General features: G+C 39.0%; 2 protein-coding genes across 2 annotated transcripts in view; both read right to left on the bottom strand.

Moving 5' to 3' along the window:
* acot7 (acyl-CoA thioesterase 7) overlaps positions 1–12206 on the bottom strand; it is a 100086-nt gene that overhangs the window by 48808 nt on the left and 39072 nt on the right. The gene's annotated exons all lie outside the window — the stretch shown is intronic.
* Positions 1577–3393, bottom strand: LOC122776597 (transcription factor HES-2-like). Its single transcript, XM_044037189.1, has 3 exons — positions 2795–3393; positions 2508–2691; positions 1577–2396 (listed from the first exon to the last, which is right to left on the bottom strand). Exons 1-3 carry the CDS (start codon positions 3068–3070, stop codon positions 2020–2022), a joined length of 837 nt encoding a protein of 278 aa, XP_043893124.1. The 5' UTR covers positions 3071–3393; the 3' UTR covers positions 1577–2019.

Here is a 12206-nt window from a genome sequence, read left to right as displayed (position 1 = left end):
CAATGCCTTTTTGAAACTACAAAGCTATTAATAATAAAACATCTGCACTTTTTGCCATGACCAGCCATTTCAAAATCATAAAGCTCCACAAAAAACAAACAGATTCACATCTCCTATTAACTGCTTTTGGCCATTTAAACAAATCTGCACCATATTACTGTATTGTTTCTACTGCTGTGTAAAAGAATCAGAGACATTAGAAATGTACCATATACCAACTATCTATTCACTAATAAGAATATGGAATATGGTTTGTGTTCCAACCAACATGCCAAATGAAAACTGAACTAGAACTGCTTTAAAAATACTTCAGTCATAAACTATCAAAATTATGAATTAAAAAAAATGTTTATTGATTAATTATTTATTTATTAATCTTTTCTTATAAATAAGGTGACTGCTTTAAGGAATTACTTCCACAATTATTTTTTAACTTTAGCATTAGTTTAATGCTAAAGAACATATTGTTCATACAGAACTATTCACTAGTGTGAGTTTAAAAAAAAAAGTGTGTGCAGCAACTTCTCTTGAAAAAAGTCTTCACTGATGCATTGCCAAAGCCCCAATTAGCTTTAAATTGTGGATGGTATCTTATGAGTTCATTACAAGCAAGTGTTTTAAGATGGACTCATCTTTTATGAAATGATGGCTGTAGTTTTGCCACTATAGTAAAGAAAATGAAAACCCCATTTGTCCTTGTCACACAAACAAACATTTAAGCTTATATCATTGAACCTGTTTGCTTACCGGTTTGTTTGCCTATAAAATAATTCCATAGGTTTCAATGAAAGGGGTGAATCTTTAAGATGGAGGACAATATGTGTAACAACGAAAATAGTTTAAGAATACATTTATTTGATATTTGTGAGACTTGATATTTGTTTTGATAGTAAAATCTGTTGAAAATGGAGGTAAGACACTTATTATAAAATTAGGTGATTCAAATGTATTAATGGTGCTGTGTATCATTTATGTCTGAATGAGTTAGACTGTTGTTTGTAATAAGGGTGTTGCTTACACCTTTTTAGTCAGTTTTATTTTGAGTATATCTTATATTTTGTTTCATGTCTGTTGTTATTGGATGACAAAAAATAAACAATATCATCATCACTCATCATCTAATTATAGGCGAAGAGCCACTATGAGCCATGCACTGCTATGGATTAAAATGTCGAGACTCTTTTGTATGTTTAAATGTAAACGCACAGTTCGTTATGAAAATGCAGCATGTTGTACAAGTATAGGAACCACGCGTGTGTTATGTGTGGGTTATGCGAGTGTGAATTCACAGCAGCAGGTCATCTCAGTGTCCCATCACATGACCAATACAACTTATTCCCACCGATTTGGCGGCAACGCGAGAGGCGCCACACATGACACAATGGAGCAGCTGCTCTGCACCATCAATGGGCTGCGGATGACCTGTGGCTTTATGCGTTTGCGCGCCTTTTTCATTCCATTCATAAACCCGAGAGTCCGCTCTTTAAGATGAATTAAAATTATTTTGACACACTTATATCTTATATGTATTCACAAAATAATATAAAGAACAAATAACAGTCATGTTCGATGAGCGTACATTATTTACATTTTATTTTCAATGATCAGTGTTTGAGTCACAAAACACGTTTGTTTTTCCTTACATGCCATTCATGATTCCTATATAACACATAGTGTTTACAGACTATTATGTTGCACAGACCAAAATACTTTAAGTCCATCGTGCAAACCTCAAATAAAATAACCCTTGGGGTTTTACAAAAGTGTTGCCTACAACCCATATCTTTGACACCCCAAAGAGGATTGCGATTCGGAAAGTTCATAGACTTTACAGTTTCTTTAAGATCTGTGCTCGTGTGCCCTTTAACGCAAAATGAGCCAAATGTTGAATTCAATTATCAAACTTCAACTCCAACAATTAATCACCTCATACAACACAATCAATACTACTATATAGTTAGGCTAATACAATACAAGTTTACGAAAATACATCACAACAATTCTATCTGTGCATCTAATCTACCAAGGTCTCCACATGGCAGCGTTGACAGGCTGTGGGCCTGGCTGTGCTCTGCTGGGAGCCACTGCACCGCTGCTGCTGCTGCTGCTGCTGCTGTTGCTGTTGCTGTTGTTGCTGGTGCTGCTGCGGGATTGGTTCTCCATTCTGGGGCTGAAGCTGGATTTGAGGCTCAGGAGTCTCTGTTGGATCTGTGGGAAAGTTCTGGAGCTCTGAGCGCAACAGTTCAGACAGGTCGGGGTGACTGTGGCAGACATAGACTGCTGAACGAAGTCGCTGACACGCTGGCACGCGTCTTGATCCAGGCTAGTTTTGGGAAGCAGAGTGGAGACGCGCTGGAGGCAGGCTTTGTAGCCTTCTCTGTAACTGTCTGCAGAGTCTGGGGGAAACGAAAAGGAGATTTGGTCAGTGACTGTAATTTCACATGGGCCGTGTATGAAATATATAATATTTGTAGAAAATTGGCAGCAGTTCAGGAGATGATGCTCACCTTTGACTGGAGAGGCAGGAAGGTCTCTGAGAAACCGGACTGTCATTTCCAGAATATCAGCTTTCTCTAGCTTGGAATAGCGTGCGTTGTCTTTGCCAACAAGAGGCAGAATCAGACTCTTCAAATGACTGAGACTGTCATTGATACGAGCGCGTCTTCTCTTCTCCAGTAAGGGTTTCAACGTCTGAAAGAAATCATGGCAAACTGTTATTCCGATGCACAATCAAAGGAGTCAGAAATGTAAACATTTGCAGTCAAATAAACAAAGTGTTTTCTCGTTTCCTTACCTTTCTCAGTTCGTTGGCTTGTTTTCTCTGAGCCACGGTGGACCTGTTAGGGAGAGGCAGGCTGGCCTCAGTTGTGATGCTGGGACTCATTTCGGGTTTTTTTTGTGCTTTGTGATGGGAGCTGCTTGCACTTGGAGCGGCTGAGCTGAAGTGTGAGGCAGAGGCGGAGCGCCTCCTATTTATATGGCTCCAGCGCGTCAGAGCGGAGGGGACGCAAAGCATTGTGACACGGGAGGAGGGGTGGGGCGGTGCCTTTGGGAAATGAGTGGCGCTCATGTCTGGACCATCTGGTCGTGATGGGCCCCTGAGTCTAGCGCTGGTATGCAAAGGTTTCGTGATGGCGTTGCGCTTTATTGCGTTAACATTTCACGTTTAAAAGTTCAACCAAGATCCAATTACGCACAGAAGTCAAACAGTCGTTATCCTTGGTACAATACATAGGCGATTTCTACTACATGATATTCCAGATTCCTGAGCACCGTTTTATTTTAAGATTTCTCTATTATTGAAATAATAATCTTTCCGTTTTTAATTCTGCCTTTGTTGCATCGAAAATTCACCACACATGAACTGCCAAATGAGTCAGGACGTATCTAAATGTTCATTTGCCTTATTAAAGAACATTTCAAACTTTAAATAAATAAAAAACAAACAATAATACTGATTATAGCCTACATTTATTAATGCCTAAGGGCTCAATGTGGGATAAACACTCAACAAAAGAAGCACAGAACCAGTTGAGTGTTTCTGAGGTGACAGGAGTAATCTATCCCAAAATTAATAAACCAGATACCCAAGCCACGCTATGTATGGATTAACATCTGCTTATGGAGCCCCAGATGCTTTTCTCCGATATCAACAACAGTGTTTACCTGGAACAGCTAGTGGGGGAGGAGTCTGAGTGATAACCTGCAACGCATGCAGAATAGAGTTTATCTGCCGACCAGAACTGTGTACAAAAAGAGCGATGCAATACTAACTCTGTACAAAAACTGCACGCAAAACACACTGATGAATACCAATATGACTTATAACTAAAGACTAGGCCGTTACTTATTCATAAATCCCTTATTTCTTTACATAAACACAACCGTGTGTGCGTTTCAAACTAACATCACATTATTGTCATTTGTTTTTATTTAATTGTATTTTATAAAAGTTTCAGTCAATCTCTGCTGCTCACAGGGCTGTGAGCTGCCAGTAGAGCTCACGCGTTCGGCACGCGCCACAGCAGCGCAGCAGATGGAGGACAAACCTCCCTCCCTCCTCGTCTTCCGTCTCTTTACGCACCACCCCACCCCCACTCTGTCAGCGCAGCACCAGCGCGCTGCAGCTCCCATCAGCATCCCACCAGGCTCCACACCATCAGTGTTCAACAACGCTTTTTTCTTTTTTCTTTTTTGTCTTTTGAGAGTTAGGCTTGAGTCACGGCTCATATAACAATAGCGCAATTGTTCAAAAAGAAATACAGCACCATAATCTAAAAGGGAAATTTCGTAACGTACAGTCCACGAGGAACTATACACGGACTAAAACACAATCTATTCAAAATATTGTATGTATTTAAATGTTTGATGTATGTACAAATGTTATATGTAATATTGTCGACCGTCTATTTCGTTGAATGGCACAAACCAAACTCCAGCTTTACGCACCAACGTTACGCACGGAACTGCAATGCACATTTACTACTCGGCTATAATAATATTGATATATTAATGTACACTGGAAATTTTTCCCCTGTGGAAGTTTAAGGGGTTTTCAACCCGTCAGGCATTATATATGCGTGGTTTTGCACGCGTCCTGTCCCATGGGGCCCCACATAACTGCCACCAAGTCCAGTCTGGAAACGGGCTCTCCGAGATAAGACAAAAAAAAGTTCAAGAAAGAAAGGCTTCGGTTGGGAGCCTTTTTGTCCTGGTTTCAGCGTGGGTATCCATCTGTGCAAACTGAGCTCACAGTGATCCTTTTGTTGAGGGACATACAGAGAGGTGGAATCAAGATGGGGTTTACAGCAACTGTACAGAAAAGACATGTGATTACTGTCTTTGTCTTCTTCTAGTTTAACGACGGACTTTTGATATAAGTCAGACAAAAGACACGCGTGAAGGGTGTATTCCATAATAATTGTGTTGCTGTTTATTACGAACTTTTGTTAAAACAACAAACCTCGTCAGTTTTCTGGTAGAAATATAATATGGTTTAAAATATAAAAATGTAAACATTTCTTCTATGTGTTGACCAGAACACATAAAGCTTGGAAGGTTTTGGGGGTGAAAATAATGATAAGAGAGAAACGATTCGACAGTACAAACGGCATGAGGCTGACACGAGCCAAAATGCAGTGGCAGATGGAGACTGCATGCGCGGGATTATTGAACCGTGAAACCAAGAGCGTCCACGGACTGACTTGCAGGTGATCGTCGCCACCGCGACTACATGGAGGGTTGTTTTTTTCAGACCTCCGGGTTTTTCAGACTGTGTATAGTGAACTGTAGATCAAAGGATGTCTGGCATCCCAAGCCAAAATACACGCCAACATTATCCGAATGACTGTGACGCGTCTACACGGGACTGTAGGCTGCTGTTTGTTGACCACAATGCTCCGGTTCAGACTCAAGAAGTTCACATTTTACCAGTTTATGATAGAAATAAGTTAAACATGTTCCTTTTATATCAGAAATCACATAATACTAGGCCTTAACAAAAGCCTATAATAATCGTTTAAATGCCCCCAATTAATTCATATCATCAAGGTCCGTGAGAAAGAATACCATATTTTAACACTTATTTACATGTTCTGAAAAGACATTGCAAGACCCTATGCGTTTGGTTTTCTAATTGTATGAGAAGTTTTAGTGGCACTTGAGAATACAATTTTTGTTCTAATGATTTTCTAAATTCACTGAGAGGATACCAACATTTTAGGGTTGTGATCTTCATCACAAATTAATGGATAAAGACCATGGAGGTAATGTATGTACCATTTTCCATTTAATTGTGAGCACAAGTAACACTTTTAATGCTGTCATTTGTAACGTTTTCCAAGCTTTGTGTGATAGTTGAGCTGTTAACAGGTCTGATGTTTTCTACAAGACTATAAAATCCCCTCTCAAACAAATCCAGTTGCTTTTATCTTCACCCTTAAATATACAAACATCATGGACGACTGAGAACAGTTGATATGATATTTGTGTGATTATTTCTATAATATAATACCGTGATAATCAATATATTGCAAGACAATTATAGCGATACCTCACAATATCTGTCTAACTGAGGAAAACAAAACATCCATGAAAAGTTAAAAGTGCAGGATTTCTCTGTTTATTCAAACATGGAGAACAAAGTGCTTGAAGTCTATGTAATGAACGTGGATGGAGCATCTCTTAACGTAGCTTTCTCCACCATTATCCCGCTGTAACCTCCCACTTCTTCAGTCAGGTAACTTCCGCCAAGTTTCCATATAGGGAAACTTGTGGTGAACTCAAGTAGTGAATGAGGTAGCCCAGCAAGTGAAACTGGCAGAGACTGTTTAGAGTGCCTTCATTTATTATTATTTGCCCTGGCATATTGCTTATCATATTGCACGAGGAAGGACGATGATATATCACCAATCGAACTGGTATTTATATGGCACTTTTCTGATGTTGATGACCACTCAGAGCTGCTTTACACTACGGTTTTTCATTCACATCCATTCACTCACACTTTCATAAAGTGCATCTATGTGCAGCACATTTTCAATCACACATCCTTCACACCCATTCACACGCTGCCGGCACAGCCTTCAAGAACAAGTGTCTAGCCCAAGGAAACATCGGTGTGTTAGCAGAGCTAGGAATCGAACCCACGACCATTCAAATCAACCATTATGCAGCACTTGACATCAGGTGAGGTCACACCATTGACACGTCATCACATATTCAGCATCTACACTCACTGCCTACTTTATTAGGTTAATATGTTCAACTATTTTTTAACACAAATATCTACTGAAGTTTGCGCTGCATTATGAAGTGCATGACATTGATAGGATCATAAACAATACATGCACTCAGGTTATTATTCTATCAAATGTGATTGCGTGGCTCCAGTCAAACTGACATAGACAACATGACAACTCAGTAAATTTACAAAAGCTATTTGAGGTGAAGTCCAAAGACAAGGTATAAAACTGTTCTTCTTCCTCCACTAAAAAGCAACAAAAGAATTGATGATGCGGTCAGAGTTTGCTTGTGTGGATTTAAGTGTTAAGTGTGTGCACTCCTTCCTCTAACCCCTTCGGTTGCCTTCAGTGTGTGTCTCTGTCCATCTCATATGAAGTGGAGTCCCCGTGTTTCTGTGAGGTTCCTTTCAATAGAAAGGACTAATCTGACTCTGAAGTCACTCATTCATGTCGGACTGTACATGTTTATGTTGGTCGGTCAGACCACTGTGTGTCTATTGTTCTCCCCTGAAAGCCTCAGAATGAAAAACACAGTGAGGAGCTGGTGCCAGACATGACTTTTGTTTAGATCCCAGAGGTGAAACAACTCAGCTTAAGAAGAACCCATTAACACCAGAGTGAGTCTTCTTCCAATGAAGAAGACTCACTCTCACTTCAGTCTAACAGAAGCTAAACTGAAAGCTGGCCAAGATTTCATGGAGCCACATAAGCAGAATTTGGGCGGGGGCCAGTAGGAGCTGAGTGAACTGGAAATATTTGTTTTTAATTTTTATATTGCATCTTTTCCATGATTACCATTGAAATATTAATTGCTTAGTTTGCCTCTGCACTGGGCTGGCTCTGGCTAAGAATATTTGTCAGTTTATTGGGCAGCTTGGGTCAGTGGTATGGTTGGTCATCTTCCAACCAGAGGGTCAGGGTTTGATCCACACTAGTCTACATTCTGATGTGTTCCTTGTAAGACACTTAACCCAAATGTGCTCCTGATGGCTGTTGCAGCAGAGTATGAATTGGTATGATAGATAGAAAAAAAAGATAGAAAATGCACTGTGTGAATGGATGAATGGCAAAACGGTAGTGCTAAGCACTTTGAGTGGTCAAGACTAGAGAAGGTGCTATTATATACAACTATTTACATTCATCCATCCATCTTCTACCACTTTATCCTCCACAAGGGATGTAGAGCGAAAGGTACACCCTGGACAGATCACCAGTCCATCCTAGGGCCACATAGACAAACAACCATCCACTCTCACATTCACTGTCAATTTAGAGCGTCCAATTTACCCACTCCCCATATTGCATGTTTTCGGCAACTGGAGAACCCAGAGAAAACCCACACACGGGGAGAACATGCAAACTCCATGCACAAAGACCCTTGTTCTGACTGGGTCACAAACCCGGGTCTTCTTGCAAAGGTGCAAAGGCAATGAAGAGTGCTAACCACTACACCAACTATGTGGCCCACTATATAAATATAATATATATAAAATATACTGACTAAAGCTAACACATCTTCTTATTTCACAAAAATACAAGAGTGAGTTTTTATTAAAGATTTAGAAATGTGTTTCATTTTCAAGGATGCCATCTGTCCTGCTACTGAATTAATTTGCATTGCTGTTATTCTGTCTACCACATGCACATCAGGGTTTGGACATGATAACTGTAATGTCTCCCTGTATCATACAAAATGATCAGATAAGGTAAGAGTTACTGAAAATAGTTTATATTTCTTTCTTATTCTGCAAGACTTAGCTGTTACCCTTTGTTAATCAGTCCACTTACTATTACTGTTAATAAAATAATGGCATCCCATTTAATCAAAACATCCTATTCACAGTATGTGTGTGAGTGAAATAATATATTTTAAAGGCTATACGTATATGAACTATATAAATGATTAAAACTGTTCCTTGTGAATACTAATATTCGTGTCCCCACAGGGTTTGTTGTTCTCTTTGTTCGTGTGTTGAAGAAGCTCTCGTGTGACATAGCATCACGTCTCCCTCTGAGGATGCAGCAGGAAGACCTATCAAAATTTGCCATGAAGCTTCCCACGCCCAAAACAACGCTATTTCCACGCAGCATCTGCTGCAGCAGTGACGAAAAACCAAACTTTTTTTTGCCTCATGCACGAGGTCCATTTTGACGTCACTGATTCTGTCCCTATAGGTCCATATCAGCGCAGCATCATGCACCATGCACGAACCAGAGGGCTGCTGCTGCTGCTGCATCATAGCTTAGACAGGATTTGAATATCCAAATATGCCTCACCAAGCCAAACGCCAAGCTGTAAGACAGAGTCCACATCTGGTGGATGCACATTTGTTTTCTTCATTCAAGTTGTTCAAACTATACAGCGACGCATATAGGCTTTTCCACCACTGGCTAAGGAACTTGTCAGCCCCACATACAGGCTTCAAACTATTTAAAACACTTTTATTTAATAATAAATAAATGAACAAATAAATAAAGCAAACCAAGTGTATTTAAGAATGTATCCATTGCTGCAGCATGTATGAGATTATACGACCCACGCAGCTCTACCACAGGAGAGGGTGGGACACGCCGGACAGCCGCTTGTTGGCGGGTTTTTTGAATATTGGATTTCTGATTGAAGGGAATCCATTGTGCTGCCATATCAGGGGCACGAGAACAGCACGAGCCACGAGGACAAAGGCAGCAGATGGCTTTCCTCCTCCTCCGATGAATTATGTTGAACTTACAGAGACACATGTAGAGACCAGGGGACATTAAAAAGAAGCAGGGGGTAATAATAATAATAATCACCCAATACATTTACTTTAAACTCTTCTGTATATTGCAGTGATATACGAATAAAAATAATATAATAATGATCAATGGTTTCCTTTTAGGGAGCTTTTTTTAATGTTTTAAAACGTAACTGCATTGCTGAATCTGCTCATAATAATTGATTAGATTACAGCAGATGATAACCAGGACAAAGAATACACGGACCAACACAAAATGTGATGCCAGCTTTATAACGCTTCTTGTTGAGAACATCGCCCAATTTCTTATATTATAAATCAAACATGACATTAACATTGACTTCATCTGCTTGTGACTTACTCTATACAGACACAAAATAATGCAAAATAACTAATATCTCTAATCGGTAAAATTCTATATCTGTAAATTATACTAAATTTCTCTTTATTTGTCTGTTCTCGTGCTGCAGGGACAGCAGGGTCATGACGGGGGCGGGGCGTGGCGTGTGTGGACAGCAAGGTGTCCGCCCACAAAGACCATCGCGTCTCTGTCATTGAGCCCAAACCTCGTGTTGTAAAAGGGCGCTCAATACAAACCGCACGAGCCCTTCAACCAGCAAACACCTGCAAGAGTCGCTGCGTGCAGAGAAGCAGCCCACTCACGCACTGGTACGTCATTTATGTATTTATTTATTTATTCGTTGTAGAGCTATACAAACCATATTTATTTATATAAATGGCGTGATTGTGTTGCTTGTGTGAGATGTGTACATAAGACTGAATACCATCTCAGGACACAGCGATTTGCATGTAACCTTTACTCACGAGTTACAATATGAGAAATGATCATGACTTTAGATTCAAGACAGAAATAATAATTGTTTCATTCATGTTGTGTTTTCTGTGCTTTATATATGACATTTGTACACCAAGCTGAAATAACACGTGACTGTATACGCCCCAAAAATCAAACACGTGACAGTGAATGTTTCATCATTTTATAATTAATTTCATAAAGCTATACGACTGCTGTTATAATCTGATTGTTTTTAACACTTCCTGTATTGTTTATGTATTACGACATTAATGTGCAGTTATTTTGTGTTGCTGCAGTAAAACTGTTAAACCTGCCCATGTGTTATAAATAAGACGCATTTTAAAGTCTATTTCATCACCTTGGTGTCGAGCCTCCCTTGACTTCTCAGTGTGTAGACGCTGCATTGTTCAAACGCCATCACTTGTCAAATCTCTTGAGATGTTTCCGTCTGCTGCTGCTAATGAGCCTGAGTGTGAGAAAGTCTGACCATAGTCATTCTCACTGCAGCTCACGGATGACTGCGTCGCCGTGGGAGAGACATAATTGTGCCTGCACGGTGAGTTCAGGAGGAGACAAGACAGTTGACTATCATGTCTTCAGACTGCAACACAGAAGACAGAAGAATCAAGGAGGAACCAAGGAAGTCACCTGGTGGTTCTTTTGCTCTTGCTACTACTTATAAGTATTTTCTAGTTATCCAACTACTGTAAATAGTTGTAAGTCTGTTAAATAAATAGGAAAGTTAATGGCCTGTTTAGATCTTAATCAGTCCAGGTCTTGTTTTATTTACAGATGTCAATAAATGTCTGTCAATCTAAAAACAAAGGGAAATTTAAAGGTCACATTTGTTCATAGCCAGAAATGACTTAAACAAACTCATGTTTGATGAGACCATTGAGTTCAGGGGTGATTCTGGTGAAGAGGACTCAACATGTGTTATTATTATTACTATTGTGATTATTATTATTATATTATTTCAGTCTCCTTAAAAGGAGCACTAAGAGATTACTTTGTCCCTATATTTCCAGGACTCCAGGAAAAGGAGGTTCTTAACCTTTTAAAGAAATTATAAGCTGTATTTACTGTATCACCTGTGATATGTGTGTGTGTGTGTGTGTGTGTCTCCACATGTTGTTTATACCAATTTGTATAATTAAAATTTTTAGAGTACTGCTGTTAAGTATTTTGGCTTACATTAACATTTTACCTTACAACCTTTATTTCGTGATGAGGTTGAAATCTATTTTACAAGAGCACATTCAATAGTGCTAAAGACAAAATAAAATAAAAATACAATAAGAATTGGTGGTTTCAAAAGACAGGTTTCCTGTTGGTTACAATCAAAAAACAGATATGTTATTGAAATATAGCTAAATTGTTTGTTCAGTACTCATATTAACCTCTATTCTGAAAAATGACCATTAAAAATGACCAAAGATTTTCCCATTTTCGCGCCTTCATATAAAGCAAAGCTGGCTGAATATTACATATATATATATATATACATATACATATATATATATATATATACATATATATGTAAATATACATACATACACACACACATATATAGACACATATATAAATATATAAAACTCCACTATCAGTGTATGACCCAGCGTTTTTTTATCTGTTGATGTTGTGAGGTAATGTGAATTTTTAAATAAAGTTTATTTTTATCATTAGATTTAACACACAGACATTCATACATACATACATACATACAGAGCCACACCCCCCACCTTACATCACCCACAATGTCGTTGTACCCTAATCTTATGGCTTATTTGTATGTTCAATGTATTTGTTGTACAATGTGCATTATTATTTAGTTGCTGTGTGGAGCACCCACAATGTCATTGTACCCTAATGTGCAATGACAATAAAGTCTCTTCTATGTAGTACATTCTC

This window comes from Solea senegalensis, linkage group LG11 (assembly GCF_019176455.1).
Source record: "Solea senegalensis isolate Sse05_10M linkage group LG11, IFAPA_SoseM_1, whole genome shotgun sequence".
Lineage (NCBI taxonomy): Eukaryota > Metazoa > Chordata > Actinopteri > Pleuronectiformes > Soleidae > Solea > Solea senegalensis.
Note: the sequence above shows the minus strand (reverse complement) of the source record. Positions and strands in the feature narration are given on the sequence as shown.